Source organism: Xenopus tropicalis, chromosome 6, assembly GCF_000004195.4.
Source record: "Xenopus tropicalis strain Nigerian chromosome 6, UCB_Xtro_10.0, whole genome shotgun sequence".
NCBI lineage: Eukaryota > Metazoa > Chordata > Amphibia > Anura > Pipidae > Xenopus > Xenopus tropicalis.
The window spans coordinates 125750863-125770673 of record NC_030682.2 but is presented as its reverse complement, the minus strand read 5'-3'; the positions used below and the strand labels follow the sequence as shown (position 1 = coordinate 125770673).

The following is a 19811-nucleotide window of genomic DNA, read 5'->3' as shown; positions in this document are numbered from 1 at the left end:
ACTCATCTCTAAAGTGGCCTTCACAAATAAAACTTTTCAATGCATATAGTGAATAATGTACACCCCTATTGTAAAATATGAAGATTTTATGAGTCACAGAGGTGTTCCATGGCCATATGAAAGCACGAGGCTAGCTTCTGGCTGCGCTGACAAGTTTAGTGTAGGACTGGGGTTGGACTGGCAAGTATATGAAGAAAACTGTAGTGGGTTTAATCTTACCCTGCGCATTTGCCTTAGGCATCATGTTTACCGTATTGCTCTATGGGAAGGGGTGACTGGTGGATAGGTGCAGGAAATGCAGGCTATTGGTGCGAGGACTGCATTGGCTCATTGATCCGGTCCTCACTGTGACAGGATTTGTAAGCTGCCCGATTAATATACTGTAGGCCAGATATCGCTCAGGCAGGCCCATTGGGGAACCCCATACATGGGCCCATAACCTCCTTACTCTGTCCGAAAGCCAAAACAACAGCTTTTATTGCCATGTTTATCTCTACCTTTAGAGGTATATTGTAGGGTGGAAGGCCTGAGACCTGCAACTAAACTGTATATCCAGGTAGGGTACCCTTGAGCTGCCCCCCTAGTTGGTGAATCAGTAACTTTTTTTGAAGAGAGAGGAACCAAGACCACTATACCACCACCACTAACACTACATAATTGAAGGGAAAGTACAAAGGATGGGTTACCTGACCATTTGTCACATTTCCAAGCATATTCAGTCCCTGTGTTGGTATTCCATCAGCGTTTCCATTTTTTGGCTTTGTCATCTAGAAATTGTAAATGTTGAGTATTAAAGGAAAAGTACATTCCTTATGCAGAGCAGAGTGTATAAATACATGTCAATAATAGTTAGGGAAGCACAGAATCCACTATTTTGCGATTCAGGCGAACCCTAAATCCTTCATGAAAGATTTGGCCAAATACAGGTTAAAGAGGTGGAAAAAAATTCTAAATTACAGAATTTTTTCATTAAAACATAAAGAGCAAAGACTTCCTCTTACTATTCCTTATTTTACAAAATCCACTTATAATGCAAAAGTTAATTAGCATTCTTAGTATTCTCACTGGCTTTCTTGTATCTATATATAGAATTGCTAGCATCTGCCTAGTACTAGTCTAATACTAGTCTTTCAGCTGCCTGCACTTGTATTGTATCAGCCACATGGGCTCCCACCATGGGCTGCTCACACTGAAGGGACTTTATGGTGAGATTTGGTAAAATGGTCTATTCCTAATATTTGTACTATATAATGAACCAATGTTTCCCTATATCTGTAAGTTTGTTATAAACTAAGGTCAGGGAGACCAATGCTAAACAGCAGGGGAACCCATATAAGGTTCCATAACAATTAGTTCAGCTTAGTAGCACACAGATACAGTGGCTCTTTCAGTGGCAGCAGCCCAGTACTGGTATGGGATTCTATATGTGGAAAGAAGTTATCCAGAAAGGAATACAAATATAGGATCCCTGATCCGGAAACCTGTTATCCAGAAAGCACTAAATGATATGAAGTCCATCTCCCATAGACTCCATTGTAAGCAAATAATTGTTAAAAATGTTTTCCTTTTTTTCCTCTGTAATAATAAAACAGTACCTTGTACTTGATTCCTGCTAAGATATAATTAATCCTTATTAGAAACAAAACAATCCTATTGGATTTAATTAATATTTAATTATTTTTTTAAGATATAGAAATCCAAATTATGGAAAGACCCCTTATCGGGAAATCCCCAGGTCCCAAGCTTTCTGGATAACAGGTCCCATACCTGTACAGTACTTTTCTACACATAGCCATGACACTAACATTGGGGGTTAAAACCTCTGCAACCAGTACATATGTTATTTCGAAATTACTTTTACCATCTTGCTTTTTGCCCCTGCAGACAAGGTACCTGGAGCAGGTTTTTTGGGCTAAGTTGCCTTTGCTTTTGGGCCCAATTGTTGTTGGGGTGCTTGAAAAGTAGCATTCAACTTTTTTCCTGAGATCAAGATGGTGTTAATTGTGTTTTCGTTAAGCTGTGCTGCAATTAAAAAGGCAGTTCACCTTTAAGTTAACATTAGTAAGTTGCAAAGGTCCACTTCTGGGCAAAATTCCAGTTGGTCTTCATTTTGTACTTTTATAGTCTTTAAATGATTTGCCTTCCTCTTCTGACTTTCAGCTTTCAAATGGGAGTCACTAAAGGTCCCCATACACGGGCCGATTCTAGCTGCCGATATGGGTCCCTTATACCGATTCAGCAGCTAATCGGCCCGGTACCGATGGGCCTGCCCGACCAATATCTGACCTGAAATCAGCCAGATATCGATCGCCAGGTTAAAAAATCTAGTCGGATCGGGGACCGCATCGGCTCGTTGATGCTGTCCCCGGACTGACTTTGCCTATACCCAGGGCCAAATGATTGCCATCACCAAGCGAGCGGATCTGAAGGTGTATGGGCAGCCAAAAAAAGACGTTGGGAGGCCCAGTTATCAACATTCTCATTGTCATGGTTTATAGGTTTTTGGAACCTCTTCTAAACTCATTTTCTCTAAAACCACAAATTTCTATTTATTTATTAAAAGATCTGAATTGAAAAAGCACAAACGAAAAAAGACGCAGAAAAAACTTGAAAACCACAACATTTTCATATTGTCGCACAAATGCAAGCATCAACCCCCCCCCCCCCGAAAAACTCTAAAGCCACAAAGCAAACAAAGATCTTCCAGCTGCCATTGACTTCTACATGATGGCGTATTATTGTTTTGGATTTGTCCCTGTTTTGTCGCATAGTAAATTACGTAAAAAAAAAGAATCGTAAAAAAAATGCCCCCCTTACTGTCTCATTGGACCCCAGAAACAAAACTTACTCTAAACCCTAATTTTCAGATTAAAAAAAAAAGCTGTATCAATTGTAGACAAAAAGATTATCCCCTCCAATATGTCTCATTACAGATTCCCTATGTAAGAAGTGGTATAGCCCACAAAATTAGCAAAAAGCAATCCATAAACCGAACCACCAAATAAAAATGAAGTGTTATCATCACGGGGAAGTGGAAGGGCAAGTGAAGCCTCATCAAGTCACAGCTTGGTGCCGGGTTTCAGTCTGATGCATTTTAATTGCTCCGATTTCCTGATGTGCTGACAAGTCTTCAACTTTTGTTCCTCCGGGAACCAATCCTCAAATCATTCTCTCCTACTAACGGCTCGCACATTTTATGTTGATGAAACATACCAAGTATAGTTTAATTACTTGATTGCCAATCATCTTAAGACTAGTAATTACTGAGAGGTTTTGGAGACAGTATCCTGTATTCCAAGTATGGCGGGTCATCCTTCTGGACGTGAGCGCATATCTGGCTCCTGCAGCTGCTAATTTCATCCTCGTTTATTTTCTCCCTGCGCGCAACTGCTAATTTCTTAATGGGAGAAATATCAAGATCCAGTGTTTTTTAATGACATCAACACGTTATGTATAATTTGTTGCAACATGTAATTTCTTACTCACGGATTGAAATATTAGTTAAAGGGGAACTCCACCCAGACACCACTTAAGCTTTTTGAAAAGTAAACATAATTTTAGCAACTTTGCAATATTTATCAATTTAAAAATATGCAGCCTTTTCATGATCTTGAATGTAATAATATGGTTTGGAACAGTTCCCTAAGCCCCGCCCCCTGTTCCCCTGCTGATCTGACTGGCTACTTCGAGAAACAGTAGTCATCTGTTCTATCTACCTTCAGCCTGCATCCTTCTAACCCCACAATTATCTGCATATGTGATGTCAATAAGGAAAAGAACACAGTGCAATGCATTGTGGGTTATGTAGCACCAATGTTTTAGTCCCTCCTCCCCTGCCAGAATTTCAAGTGATGCACAAAGAAAAGAAGTGTTTTGCATCTGGATTTCAGCATATAAAAATGGTATTTATTCCTACTTTTTAAAGGAACAGATTACAGTGATAGGTATATCAGGGGTTTCTATGCTGTGTGAAAGTTCCCCTTTAATACTGGTAATCGTAACATTTTTAAAGGGACCACTTCCACTGTTATAAACGCAAACCCACATTACAGTGAATGTTTAAGGCATTGTCACAGCTGTGGCTATCTCTGCCAGTGGTGAAAAGCCCATAACTGTCAATTGCAACTGCCTGTCACTGCCCAAAAAATACTCAACTGTGCATTTTGGACCATTAACCACTTATACCAGCATTGATAACAGAAGCTTTTGCCATTAATCTCAGTGACTGTTGGTACAGATGGTTTTAAGCATCTCTCTGCCAGCAAAGACACACCAGCAGCGAATATGCCAGGTTATTAGCCTTAAAATTATTTTTCATAAATAGGTTGTACAGGCACAGGACCCGTTATCCAGAATGCTCAGGACCAAGGGTATTCCAGATAAGGGGTCTTTCCATAATTTGGATCTCTATACCTTAAGTCTACAAAAAAATCAATAAAACATTAATTAAACCCAATAGGGCTTTTCTGCCCCCAATAAGGGGTAATTATATCTTAGTTGGGATCAAGTACAGGTACTGTTTTATTATTACAGAGAAAAGGGAATCATTTAACCATTAAATAAACCCAATAGGGCTGTTCTGCCCCCAATAAGGGGTAATTATATCTTAGTTAGGATCAAGTACAAGGTACTGTTTTATTATTACAGAGAAAAGGGAATAATTTAACCATTAAATAAACCCAATAGGGCTGTTCTGCCCCAATAAGGGGTAATTATATCTTAGTTGGGATCAAGTACAGGTACTGTTTTATTATTACAGAGAAAAGGGAATCATTTAACCATTAAATAAACCCAATAGGGCTGTTCTGCCCCCAATAAGGGGTAATTATATCTTAGTTAGGATCAAGTACAAGGTACTGTTTTATTATTACAGAAAAAAGGGAATAATTTAACCATTAAATAAACCCAATAGGGCTGTTCTGCCCCCAATAAGGGGTAATTTTATCTTAGTTGGGATCAAGTACAGGTACTGTTTTATTATTACAGAGAAAAGGGAATCATTTAACCATTAAATAAACCCAATAGGGCTGTTCTGCCCCCAATAAGGGGTAATTATATCTTAGTTAGGATCAAGTACAAGGTACTGTTTTATTATTACAGAGAAAAGGGAATCATTTAACCATGAAATAAACCCAATAGGGCTGTTCTGCCCCCAATAAGGGGTAATTATATCTTAGTTGGGATCAAGTACAAGGTACTGTTTTATTATTACAGAGAAAAGGGAATCATTTAACCATTAAATAAACCCAATAGGGCTGTTCTGCCCCCAATAAGGGGTAATTTATCTTAGTTAGGATCAAGTACAGGTACTGTTTTATTATTACAGAGAAAAGGGAATCATTTAACCATTAAATAAACCCAATAGGGCTGTTCTGCCCCCAATAAGGGGTAATTATATCTTAGTTAGGATCAAGTACAAGGTACTGTTTTATTATTACAGAGAAAAGGGAATCATTTAACCATTAAATAAACCCAATAGGGCTGTTCTGCCCCCAATAAGGGGTAATTATATCTTAGTTGGGATCAAGTACAGGTACTATTTTATTATTACAGAGAAAAGGGAATCATTTTTAACATTCTATATTATTTCAATATAATGGAGTCTATGGGAGACAGGTTTTCCGTAATTTGGATCTTTGATGATGGGTTTCCGGATAGGGATCCCATACCTGTACTGGTTTTTTTTGTCAGTATTTGAGATACTGTATAAATTGTTTATTATAATGTTTTCTCAACTGAAAGGGGTTGTTTACCTTTGAGTTAACATTTAAAATAATGTAGAGAGTAATCTTCTGAGACAATATGCGATCAGTCTTGATTTTTTATTTTCAGTAATTTAACTATTTCACTTTTGTTCAGCAGCTTTCCAGTTTATTGTTTCAGCAGCTACCTGGTTGCTAAGGTCCAAATGACCTTAGCAACCAGAGAGTGGTTTGAGTGAGACACTGGTATATGAATAGGAAAGGACCTAAATAGAAAAATAAGCTGCTGGGGTCAGTGAGCTCAGACGAAGGCAGTAAATAAAAAAAAGGACGAATTGAAAAGTTGCTTAGAATTGCCCATTATGTAATGTATTAAAAGTTAACTTTAGGGTAAACCACCCCTTCAACTTTTTCCCAGCCATGCTGTGGGTCAGTAGTTTATTGCAAATTGCTGACTCATACTGGAATCAGCCAATCAGAGCAGTTGAAATCTGTCAGTGACTCACAGCACGATTGTGTTGGCTGCAGCTAAAAAAAAGTGAGGTTGAGGAACACACACATAAATCTTTAAACAGCCATGAAAAAATGTAAAACTAATTGCGAAGCAGTTTGTATTAGACATCTACAGTGTAATAGTGACTGGTCCACTTGAAATAAAACTAATCACAGACCCCACTAACATCACCTCATTTATAAGCAGGGTATTATTGCCTTAATTAGGGTATAGCTTATTTTAAATTTTGAATATTTTGTGGCCAAGTCAATGAGTTGGCACTTAGCAGTGTGAGCTGCTTTACTGGCCGCTGAGGCATTGATTGACAAATGGCTTACATTGCTATGTAATCTGATCAGTAGCAGTGATGGTTCTACTCATGTATAAAACAACACAAGGAAATGAGCACTGCTCCGGGTAATTGAATCATTATATTACAAAGTGTTGCGCATGTGGATATATAGCTAATAACAAAGTCACTGCAAAAAGACTTTTAACTTTGCGGCAACAATTGAATAAATATGAAATCTTTATTAATATTAATACAGCCAGGATACAAGCTTATTAAAAACAATTATAAACAATTTATAAAAATCTGTGTCTTTCCAAAGTGTATGAGTGCCATATATAAAGAGGTAGCGTAGTTGTTGTGCATACTCAGGGCTGGTTATAAAGATTGTGCACCCCTAGGCCACCCCTGCCTCTTGCACCCCACCCCCCCATGCTGTTCACATCACCTCTTACCCACCCCCTGCTTACAGCCTCCTCCTATCGGCTCTGCTCCTGTATGATCACTTCCACTGGGGACTGGTAGTTTCTAATGGCTGTCAAAACCTCCCGCCCAGTCCCCAGTGGCTAAGCAGGCGGCATGCCTATGGGCCTTTGTGGGCTGCCCATAGATTTGGGCCTGTGTATACTCAGTACTGGGCCATACCTCCCAATATTTGAAAAATGTAAACCCCCTAAATACCACCACCATTTTACAAAATTTGTCAGGTTATTTAAAGTTTGAACGCATTTCTGGGGGTTTTGGAGTCTTGTTTTATGTATTACAGTTTTTCAAAAAAAAAAAAAAAAGGTGCAATTGCTGTTTAAGTTGCAAGTCTCAGTTCCCCCAAGAGATCTGTTTAGCTTATTAGATACAATTTTATCTAAGTGCAGGTGTGGCTTGTTAACTTTTCTTGACTCTCTGCCAAAAGCTACTTTTTTAATTAAGTTTAAGAAACATTGTATCATTTTTAGCATTCAGTGCAGGAGATCAAAGGGAAATGAGGGACTTTTCAGAAAGAATCCAGGACTGCAAGCTGAGCTGTCAAAATCTGGACTTTCCTGAGAAAATCATGACAGTTGGGAGTTATGCTGGACCCATGGATCCACAGTCTCCTCAGATTAGTTCTTGGTAGACCATAGCTCTATATTTGCTTTATATGAATCTGTATAGCAGTCAGTTGAGGTCAATGTTGAACATTATATAACAGGCATGAAATATAAAAGGTAGAGGAGGTTACTAACCCACAAAACTATGGAAACCTGTTTTCTCATTCAGGCCCTCATTGAACTCAAAAGGCTATCGTTCTTCTTTCTGTAACAAGATTCGTTCTACATCCCCACTCCTTGGGCCACAGGTCACTTTTTTTCCAACCCCGCAGGTTACAGCCATAAGAAATAGGCAGCCACAGGGGAATATGCCCCATTCCTTTGTCCCTCATACATTACAGGCCAATGATATATGTTTTTCTATACGTCTTTAATAGTTTGGCTGTTTCTCTTATACAGTGTCTATTAGAAGAACAAGTGAGCACATAAATTACTCCCTTGGTTTTGCAGTATATAATTTATCCAAGCCCAAACTCAGTATTATGTGTAGTATCCCATACAGCCTTAGCCTTATTGATCAAGGGGCAAATATTGCAAGACCCACAAAGGACAGTACCCACTAATTTAGAGACCCTTGCATGTATCTCGGGACACATATAGTGACTTTTAGCCAACATACAGTGTTCCAACCCACTTTGCCACCAAGGAAGATTGAGCAGATAACACTTGTTTGAGATGTGGATCGTTGTGCATAATCTGCCAGTGTTTAGCCAGAAATATTAATGTAATATGGCAGCTCCTACTCATATTTGCTGAAAATTAAAAGAGAGGAATTTTTCTGCACTTGTCCTGACACCTCACTCTTAATAAGACAATAAATAAACATGTACAAATATCTTAAATTGCTTAAATTCCTTTATTATGCAAAAACAATTTTTCAGTTTTGTAGTTATATCTTGTCTGTTGTTGGTGACACCATTCTGTTATAACACAAAGGCTGAGTATATAAATGCTGCTAGAATCCTTAGAGAACTTTTTTGGGCTGTCTCCTGTTCCATGGCTGTGCACATAATGAAAGAAAGTACAAGGCATTTGATGCAATTATAATATGGATTTTTTTCAAACAGCACCCGGGCTCCACTAAAACCAATTAAGTCATATTTAAGTAGTTTCCAACTGTGTAATTAAGTTATTGATCAAACCCAATGACTGTCTCAATCTCTTTTTTCTTTTTGCCTAGGAAATGACCTGTTTCTAGTTGCAGTCCATGAATTGGGTCACGCATTAGGCCTAGAACATTCCAATGACCCCACGGCGATTATGGCTCCATTTTATCAGTACATGGAAACAGACAACTTCAAGCTACCTACTGATGACTTACAAGGAATTCAGAAAATTTACGGTAAACTTCAAGTTTTATGGGGGTTTTTTTAAAAACAAAGCATCACCAAGTGGTTGCCTTGCTCTTGTATAGAATAAATCATATTTAGAGGTCCCTCTGCAGATTTTGGGGTCAGGCAGTGAAGGCAGTATCTATTTCTTTATTAAAGTGTAGTACTAACCTATGTGCCTTATCCTTAAAGGAGAAGGAAAGGCTAATAAAGAGTTAATCTCAAGCTGCAGGCATACCTTCAGTTCTCTCAATAGTGCCCTTAAGTCTCCCCATATTTCTCCTGTTTTGATGATCAGAAGCCAAACAGGAAGAAAAAACGCTGAGCTGTGTAAAGAAAGTTCCCATAATGCCTCACTCCTGCACCGGTGTACATGCTCATTTAGTTAGACTATGAGTCAGCTTCCTGCTGATTGGCTCAGATCCTCATTCCTAAGGGGGGGAGTGAGTTATTACCATTCTTGAGGGAGGGGGGGGGGAGCAGGAGAGAGCAGAGAGCTGCGTGTCTCTGGCAGAGGAAAACAGACACAACAAATCATTTGACAGTTCTGTGAGTGCTTATGGCTGTATTTACATAGACCTTTCAGATAAAGATTACTTAGTTTTTACCTTTCTTTCTCCTTTAATCCTCAGACTGAAGCTGGTAAGAAATGGTACCGCAACTAATAATCCATAAAACTATCTGTAGCTGGAAAATGTTTTTGGTCAGTGCCGGGTCAAGAGGGAGGTGCACCCGAGGCAAACTGGTGATAAAACAGTACTTACCCAGTCCCGGTGTGAAAGCGCACGCGTATGCTCCCCAGAGTGACGGATAGGGTGACCAGGTTGCCTAGGGCGCCTGCCCGGCTTGGCCCGGCACTGCATACACCCCCCTCAGTGTTGCCCCATTTCATTTTCTTTTGATCAGATCTGTCTAACTTATTAAATGTAGTGAACAAATTCATTTTCATAATACATATTTGAGGACCAGATTAAATTAAAATTATGCTTTCATACATTGAAGTCTATGGCGCCTTTGGGCAGTGTGGGGGCCGTAAAAATCCTTTTTAGAGCCACATCTGACCTGAGGCTTCCTGGTGGCCAACCATGCTTAAGATCACAGCTGTGAGCTCTTACCCGGGCATTTTGTAGCTACATGGAAGAAGGGATGGGGTCAAATTTTAAAAATAGCCCAGGTATCAGGTTGTCGGAAAACATCCTACCAGGTGCCATTGCCCTAAAGAGTTAAATAGTTGTTTGCATAGTGGCCACTAATCATACCCAGTGTTCTGTTGACCGGGCAGCATGAATCCAGTGACTGGAAGGAAGAACAGTTCAATATATATTTTTATGGAACTTAAAATAATAATTTCTTTTTTGAAAACGAAAACGAAAAAGTACCTATATATGATACATTGCGTATTTGCTTCAGCTGATTTTGCCCCCTCCATGTTGATGCAACCCCTTAGGGACACTAAGAAATATGTCAGATACTTGGATTTCTTACATTTTTTTTCCTTCAGTCGACAACATTAAATGATTTGCTTGAGTAAATTCATTCTCCTTGTATCGTTACTGGGTATAAATTTCATTTCCCAACACAGAAAACTGGTGATACAAATATATTTCTATATATTATTTTCATCACTCCAAGGTGTCAAGAGTCTTTCATATTTATAGGTATCTTTGTATAATCTGCTCAGCCTTGTTCTTCTCCATGGTATTTGTCATTCCACAGGGAGCACATTGCTATTGATATTCATCAGTCCTTTATGAACTTTCAGCAAAAGGCGGAACAAACAGCGGTGCTTTCATTGAAATGATAATCTGAGCAGAACCACATGAACCTGAATGAACCTTTCCTGCCAAGCAGTTGATTTTTAGAAGTATAGTTAGTGATAAGTTGTGTTCAGACCTCGTAGTATTTGCATAGCTGTTCCACTTCACATCTCAGTGGGATTTCTCTGTAGCCTACAATGAAGGTTTGCCAGAGAGACCACCAAATATAATGCATCAAATATGCTGCTAACAGACTCATCTGCTGGGTCAGCCTAATAAGTGAATGGACCTTTGGCCATTGTGACCTTCAGAGCCAAAACATGTCAATGTCATGGAATGGAAGATGTGGGCCCAGTTTTGCCAGAATTGTCTATCATCATCATTTATTTATATAGAGCCAGCAACGCAGGGAGTATTTGGAAGGAAGGCGAGAGAAGGGAGAGAGACAAGCAGAAGCCCGAGAGAAGTCTTGTAGTCGGGAATGGGATGAAGTGATGAGAGGAAAGGAGAGGCGAAGGTCAGAAGCAGAGTGTAGGTTGCATGAAGGAATGTATTTTGAAATCAGAGCTGAGATATAGGGAGGGGCTTCATTGATAAGGGCCTTATATGTTAGTGTTAGTAATTTGTAATCATCATGTTGATTCTTGAATAAAATGGTTCTAGTCCTTCAGCCACACATGGAAGGAGCAAACATATTTCTTCTACTTTCCAGAAATGTTTTGTAGACTATTTTTAACTACCTTAAGTGGAATGCAGGGGTTCACTGCTAGGTCTTGAGTGAGTACTTAAGGGATGGAATAAGGACAGGATAAAAGTGCAGAAGTGAAGGGTGAACACACGGAACATAGATAAACTAGACCTGTTAGAAGTGTTACCATTTTTCAATTTATTTCAGCCACATAAACTATGATAGCAATAGGTACCTAATAGGTGTTCTTTGTACGCTAAAATCTGTTGAAGAATAAGTAAGCCTTTTCTTTTAAAATTGCTTTAAAGATAGCTATCTACCTGCATTCAGATTTATTTTGTTTCTCTATTACATGCAGCTGAACTGCAGCTGTTTTACTAACTTTGTGTTATACCATGACGCTCCGCCCCTATTCCATATGACATCACTCAGGCTTGACTAAATGACATCACTCTTTTGCTATGTGATACCTTCTGGTGCCATTCAACACTGTTCAAGAAACAGCATTTTTAGTTTATTTCAAAGCAATCCTCCTAATTCTTGTGATGATGAAAATTCATTTGGCATGTTGTTTCCATTGCTATGATTAGTTAGACATTTGCCTTGCACACCCACGATTATTGGGAGCTTTGCAGCATCTGGCTAATTAGATATCTCCAGGCCCCCGACTGGCAATCTGTGAATTCTGGCAAATGCCATAGGGGCTGCTGTAAGCTGCCATAGGGAGTCACTATTTAGTGGGCTGGTGGGGGCTGTTTGGGCCTGTCTTACTTTTTTGGTTTATTTGCCTATTTGCCCCATCGTCTGCCTTGCTGTGTCACTCTTGCCTAACCTTCATTTGTTGTCATGCAGTCAGACTGCATCCCTCCATAGTAACTCACACAGCCCTTCTATTTTATTATAGGCCCTTGTGAACCATGGGGTTCATGTCCTTCTATATATATTCATAGCCTTTAAAAAGAGTTATTGTAAAAATGTATTGACATACATGTTAAGCACATTTCAGCAGGATATTTTTGTGCAGTTGTGGTCCTTTAGGATAGGGGGTAACAGTGTAATGCTTCCCTAAACTGCTACAATGACAATCTATTTCCCTGTTTCTTTCTTTAGGTCCACCAGAAAAGGCCCCAGCACCAACAAAACCCCTTCCTACTGTGCCACCACACCGCTCTGTTCCTCCAGTAGACCCTCGCAAGAATGATAGACAACCTAAACCACCCAGGCCTCCTACTGGAGACAAGCCATCTTACCCCGGAGCCAAGCCCAACATCTGCGATGGGAATTTTAATACACTCGCAATCCTACGCCGAGAGATGTTTGTTTTTAAGGTGAGATTTGATTATACTGTAAGTACTGTCTGTTTTAATACTGTGCTGCTCATGTCTCACTAGCCGGCTCCCTACAGAATAATGCCGGCTCTACACAATGGATGTAACAAGAGCTCAGACAGAGGTGGAATTTTTCACTAAGCGTTTTTGAGACCATATTCATAACACAGGCATCTGGAATTCTTAGAACTGTTAGGATAACAAGCCTACATTGCATGTTGCGCCGAGATAAAAATAAATATCGTTCAGTCTATGAATAAGAACTATTAAGGATTAATTCTGGGACTGATGTTGCGCTGAGGCTTTTATACCTGAAATGCTCATGTGTAAGATCCCCAGGGGAGGGTTGAATTAAATATTTCTGGTCATAATTTTTTGGCTGCTCTTTTTTAACTGATATTGTGTTCCAAAGGAATTCCAACGGATCTAAAACACTTCAAGAAGATTTGTCAATTGTTTGAAACTATGGTGCAGCGCTGTCAGACCTTTGGTTAGGGCCCCTTTAGTTTGTTACATGGTTACAGATATGGGGAGACATTGGTTTATCAGCCATAGTTCCAAGAATATCTAGGACAGCAAATAACTGTTCACCCCAGATTCCAAGATTACTGAATGTTGGGCTTTTAGATGTGTTTAGAGGAGCCAACTGGCTTACCCTTCAAGTAAGTAACCCCCAGCACTGCTTGAGCTCCACAGTGTGAGAACCACTGTTTATAGAACAGATGTGGATTAAAGGGTAAAAGTAATGGGCCATCATGAACAGACACCAACTGAAACTGTTAAAAGAGATACTAGGGGTTACTGGCAGGGTACTAAGTGCAAACAAAGGAGTGCAATCTGCCAGTTTTTTTGCACTTTGCACCCTGCATTCAGGAGAAGTGGGTGGGGGGAAGCACCAACCCTCCCCACCCTACCTCCTATCCATTAAATTGCACATTATTCAGACACGCGTTAGGGAGCAGCAGCAGGTGCAGGCCAACCTGGGGCCCTGTATTTAACCTATATTACCTATATTAACCTATATTACCCTGTATTTTCCCTATGGCAATGCTGAACTCGGCACCTAAAATCCAGTTTGAGGTACAAAGTGCAGCCAGACTCTGTATGGAAATGCTCTTGTAGGGTGTGGGTATATGACCTTTATTGTCTCTGTTTTAATTTTATTTTACCCACAGAATGATTGGTGACTATATAATAGACTCAGAAACATTATTATCTTTTACCTCTGGATGACTTCTTTTCATTATTTAGAAGAGGTCTCATTTTTGATGATCATTTGAAATTATTGGATTTAAACTATCAAGCATTAAAAACAGTTTATCCAAACAGTTAAGCCTCCTCTGGCCGCCATGGTGTTAGTTTTAATGTAATACTTGCTAATATTTGGGTGTTAGCCATTCTGTGCTGTGTTAGAGCTCAGCGCTACCAGCTGGTTACCCAGTTCAAAATTGACTCAGTCTGCCCCTCAATTGTAACTTAAAAGGTATTTTGGAAAAATTTGTTATAGCAACAAATGTGGCAGTGAAATAACTAAGGTTTTGCTGATCTCTTGCACTTGGACAACTGCAGGACTGAACTCCAGAGTGATCCACAACCGTATGGCTTAATGTCACTGATCAGTGTCTCTCTGTAGCATCTCCTCCAGGTTACTGGTTTATCAGGCTCAGTAATATATCTCTTTTTCAGTGGAATCAGCTGATGTTTTAGGATGTGTTTATATGGTTTAAGCCTCGTCATTGCTAAAAGGAAAAAAGGCAGAATAGTGAAATGCAAGAATTAACTTTTTAAGCTTTACCGCTGGTTATTTGTTGCAAAATGAATTTAATAGAAAATTCGAAAATTCTAAATAACTAGACACCAAAGACCCAGGTTCAATACCCAAATATAGGTCTTACTCTGTGAGTTCCTGGGTATGCCTAAACTTAACTTGTTCTTCTGGTTCTTGACTTTTGCTTTGATTCTGACCACATTGATTGCTGCCTGCCTCAATCTTTTGCCTGAATACCACTTTGAGCTTTCTTGACTATCAGACTTGAAATCAGACTATCCCAACACCGACTTCAACCCCAGTATGGGCCTTAAGAGCCTGTCTATATGGCATCTTACAGCAGCGCCTCTGGCATTTAACAGAATGTACAGATTGCAAGTTCAAGCCAGTTCCCTGTACTTGGATATCTATGCACACATCTACTGTAGGTATTAACACAGTAAAGATATACACCTCTCTCCTCCCCATTTTATTCCATGTACATTTCTATGCAATGCAGTCCTGTCCAGTATCATCTGCTGTGAGCATAGGACAAGTCTACCCACATCTATAAAGGGCATGGTCCTCTGAGATTGGATATACTGCAAGATGATTTGGGTAAATGAATCACAGAACCACAGTTGTAACTTTAGGTCACCTTTAATAACTAACACATCATCATTTTCTAACTATGTGTCTATCTGTTATGTTCCTGTCAGTCACATTATGCTCATATATGTTTTGCCTAGACCTCCCAGTATTATCAGCAGTGCTTTGGGGCCCCAAAGTTAAAACAAGTATTGTGAATGACAGGCAATAAGGACAAGAATTCTGCCACCCCCTAACAAAAATAAATAAATCAAACCTTTCATGCTTTGTCCCTTCTATAAAGAAAGTCAAACCCCAGATATCCCAGTCATGTGTTATCCAGTGTATACATTAGAGAGCAACACATTAAATGTTTTATTATATGATCAATAAACAATAGAGTGAGTTATGTGCAAACGATTCCTTGTCTAGCCGCCTTGCTCTTTTAGAGAGCAGACATGCCCAATTTAAATGAGATGCATTTTTCATTTCTACTGTACTGAAAACAAAACATCTGTCCTTGAAGGGTAAATAGGATTGCAGCGATTTTACTGGAGAAGACTGAAATGGTTTTTTGCAGTTTGATGTTCTCTGCAATGAGCTCCTACCCTTTTGGCTTATTTTACAAGCGTATAAGCGAGATTCCAGATTTGGCACATCCCTTTAGGAAGTAAATTAAAGCTATGAAACATTCACAGCACTGAAATGAAAATACTTACAATGTGCTCAGCGGAACTGTGCAGAACATAAACCGAAAGTGCTGGCAAACCAAGGAAATTCTCTTTGATTTACACGTTACCTCTGTGCCCAGTGTATGTCTAATTGAAGCTAGCATTTGTGAGAATTAAGATCTTGGGAAAAATCCAAGCTTAGCTGTAAATAAAGGGATAATAAAATGCTGGGGTTTGGTAGGGCAGAGAGAGCATTTGCCTTTGGCCTCTAATGCCAGTGGGGCCCCATAGCATAGGAATATTGTGCCTAATCTTACTATGAGCAAGTACAACATGTCCCAGCATTTTTTGTGAGACTAGAATGGCTGCCTTGCTTGCTGTAAAGCACTTAGATCCCATGGAGGAAAGATTATTCCCTTTTCAGAATAACTCAAGACTAAGCATATTCTGATAGGAATTCAGTGTTGTTTGAACCTGTTAACATTGGCAGATATCTTGGTCCTTATCTGCCCCGTGTATCTAGCTTAAAGGGGCAGTGTACCTCCTTTTTCAATATTAGTGCAATGAATAGGGCTTGTGCCAAACACACTTTTTGGTTATTGTTTTATGAAATGTACATGGTTTTTGTTATTTTTTCACTAACCAGGAAAAAATCTGAAAATGAAAGTACAGGTATGGGATCCTTTATCCGGAAACCCATAAGCCAGAAAGTTCCAAATTACAGAAAGGCCATCTCACATAGACTCCATTATAAGCAAATAATTCTAATTTTTAAAAATGATTCCCTTTTCTCTGTAATAATAAAACAGTACCTGTAATTGATTCCAACTAAGATATAATTAATCCTTATTGGAGGCAAAACAATCCTATTGGGTTTATTCAATATTTAAATTATTTTTAACAAACTTAAGTTATGGAGATCCAAATTATGGAAAGATCCCTTATCCGGAAAACCCCAGGTCCTGAGCATTCTGGATAACAGGCCCCATACCTGTACTGTTCACTTTTAAATGCACTTATTGGTATGATGTAGAGAGTGCTATTCTGAGACAGTTTGCAACTGATATTCATTTTGTTTTTGTTCAGCAGTTCTCCAGTTTGGAATTTCAGCAGCTATCTGGTTACTAGGGCCCAATTTAACCCAGCAACTAGGCAGTGGTTTCAATGAGAGACAGGAATATGAATAGGAGAGGGCCAGCATAGAAATATAAGTAACACAAAGTAACAATAACAATACAATGGAGGTCTCATAAAACTGCTGCTGGGGTCAGTGACCCCCATTTGAAAACTGGAAAGAGTCAGAAGAGGAATGCAAATAATTAAAATTATAAAAATTTAAGACCAATTGAAAAGTTCCTAAGTATGGGCCGTTCTATAACATACTAAAAGTTAACCACTCCTTTAAGCAAAACCAATAAGCAGGCCGCTGAGAAGCCCTCTGTATAAATAAACCCTCCCTCCCACAGCTACTGCCTGTTAGGCTTTGAGATAAGAAGCAGCTTGTTACACAGAGGCACTTTTTAATGGACTTGTGATTTGTTCCTAATTAAGACAATAGGCACAAGCCAATGTTGTAAAAGGGGGTAAACTGCTCCTCTAACTGTTGTTAGATACTTTTATCCTATACACATCAGGGATGTCCAGCCTGCAGCTCTGCTGGGAGTTGTAGTTGAAAAACTCCTGTATGTGCGAGATCTCGAATTTGTGTACATCCCGCAGTCCCTTCATTCAGGGACCCCACATTTACAGCATTGCTGGGGGGGGCTGTTTTTTTTATTCGTTGCTGTGATGATAAGAAGAGGAGATATTCTGGCTTTCAGCACTTCTTTTATAACGGTGAAAATTATTACTGAAATGCCTCATCTTTAGAAGGCCTGTCTCTGTGCTAAAGTGGGGACAGAGAATGAGCAGTAAAACACTTCAGTGAGCAGTATACTGGAAATGATTATTTATAGAAATGGTATATCGGTCTATCAGCTGACAAACAATAGGACCATATTGCAGCAGGTAATTGAATAAAGTCTCCTCTGACTTGAGCTTTGATTTACTGGATCGTTGTGAATGTGTCTATACTTCTGGGACCTGCTGCTGGCAAACAGGGATCTATCAGTCACGCAGTTTTTCTACCCCCTTATTTATTCCACCGTCCATTATTCCTTTTCCCTCTCTTTATACCTTATCCTGAGAAGCCTCACAGAATAAATCCCAACTGCTGCATTGGCTCGCTCTTATATGGATTCTCTTGTTCAGTCAGACACTCGGATAGGAAGCTTGGTAGAGAAGTTCTCCTGAGGCCTTCATACTTGCCTTTCCCTTGCTGACCAGACCATTATTTCAATGGAACTCTGGCCAATCAATCTAATGATTAGTTGTAGTCTTATTGTAGTCTTTAATTATGTACCTTCTACCCAACATCATTTTCTATTCTGCACCACTTTCCAGGTTTTTCTGAAATAAGCTGTAAATGTTCTTCTTGTATCTTGTCCTTGCTGCTGCTTAGGAAATTTCATTGCCAGGAATGCAAAATTCCAACTCTATAGGACCTTCATGCCCTAATGTATATTTAACAATTTACAGCCTAGAGCTATCTCTTTATACTGTATACCCTTCCCTGCCCAGTACAGGGGCCCCTGTGTGTTAGTGCTGTTTTATATGCCTACCATTAACTGTGGACAAGGATGCAAGTGCTGAGCTCTAATTATTATTGTTTTGCTTACTGCTTCAGCTCCTGGGCCCTCGGCCATAGTAAATCAGCTTTTGCTTTTTGATAGGATCTTAGGGCCAGAACTAGGGGTAGGCAGAAGAGGCACAACGTTGAAGGGGGTGCCAGGCACGTATCTCTAATGTTTGCTTTCCCTCCTGTCAGCTTCTCTTTGAAGGAGAACTACACCCCCGGGTACAGAAATGGCCTGCATCATCCCGCCTCACCCCTCCTTCTCGTATAGCCTATAATTTTAAAAAGTGGCCCTATAGAAAACCCCAACCTAAAAAAGCAGAGCAGCACAGTAGCATACCTGGGCGCCATCTTCCTTTCAATAGAAAATGTTTCGAGTCTCACCGCCGATATTGACCCTGCTTGAGCATGATTCATTGCCTTAGGGACTTTGCCTTAGTCACCCTCAATACTGAGCCCGACCCTGATCTTGGAGCTCTGGGGTCTCAATGACAAGGTAGCTAGAATCTCAGCCATAAAGCATGACAGAGCTGCTGCTTTGGGAGAGAAACACCAACTAACATGAGTGCATGTACTAACAGGCTGTAACTGTTTCATCTAATCTTCTCCACAAACTTTAATTTACTGAATTTATACTGTATCTGGCCCAGATTCAAACTTTAGTTTTGATGATAGCTATAGAGCTGGAAAGAAGGTTGGAATGCAGTAATAATTGGTAACTAGGGGCATGAATCTATGGCTATGAAACAGAAAATGCCCCCAACAAACTGTTGCCCTGAGGCGATGGCTGAAAATGATAACTTTTCCACAACTTCATGGGCAGATCCTTTTTATTCATAACTGTGTCAGAGGCACTGGCTTTTTAGCTGCTTGTTTAAATCAATATTTAATTACTTATGTTTGCAATATTTGACATTAATTAAAATTATTGATGTGTTACTCTCGGTCTCTGCATTTGTTGCTCTGGGTCTGCACGTTTAATTTGTTTTACTACTCTATTTGCAATGTAATACATCTTCACTTGGGATAGCAGCTGAGTTTGACCCCGGGAGGATTTTCATATGCCTAAGTGCTGCCTGCGCCATGTTTGCTTCAGGGCAAAACAGACATTTCTAATCCCATCAGTAATCTTTACAAAGCTGTGCAATCTGTATTTCATAAGGAAATCCTGAATGGCCTTTCCTGTAACTAGCACCATACAAATTGTTTTGGTACTGAACTATAAATAAAGAAATGTTACATAAATATAAGGCTTTAGCTGCTTAATTATTTAATACATGTCCTTGCAGGTTAGTGTAAGTGGGTCTGCCCAACCCATAAGGGACTGGAATTAGATTTTAAAATGGTACCAGTACCATAAAATACAACCTTCAGCTTTTTGTTGTGATTTTCAGTAATTGAATTCCTTCCTCAGCATCGACGTCTGCTTCATACAGTTCATGTCAGTTTCAATTT

At 39.5% G+C, this 19811-nt stretch overlaps 1 protein-coding gene across 2 annotated transcripts in view; it reads left to right on the top strand.

Moving 5' to 3' along the window:
- mmp16 (matrix metallopeptidase 16) overlaps positions 1-19811 on the top strand; it is a 149028-nt gene that overhangs the window by 109013 nt on the left and 20204 nt on the right. For both annotated transcript variants that reach the window (XM_012964668.3, NM_001015992.3), the window contains 2 exon segments: positions 8753-8914; positions 12459-12676. In XM_012964668.3, the coding sequence (XP_012820122.1) occupies positions 8753-8914; positions 12459-12676 (380 nt within the window).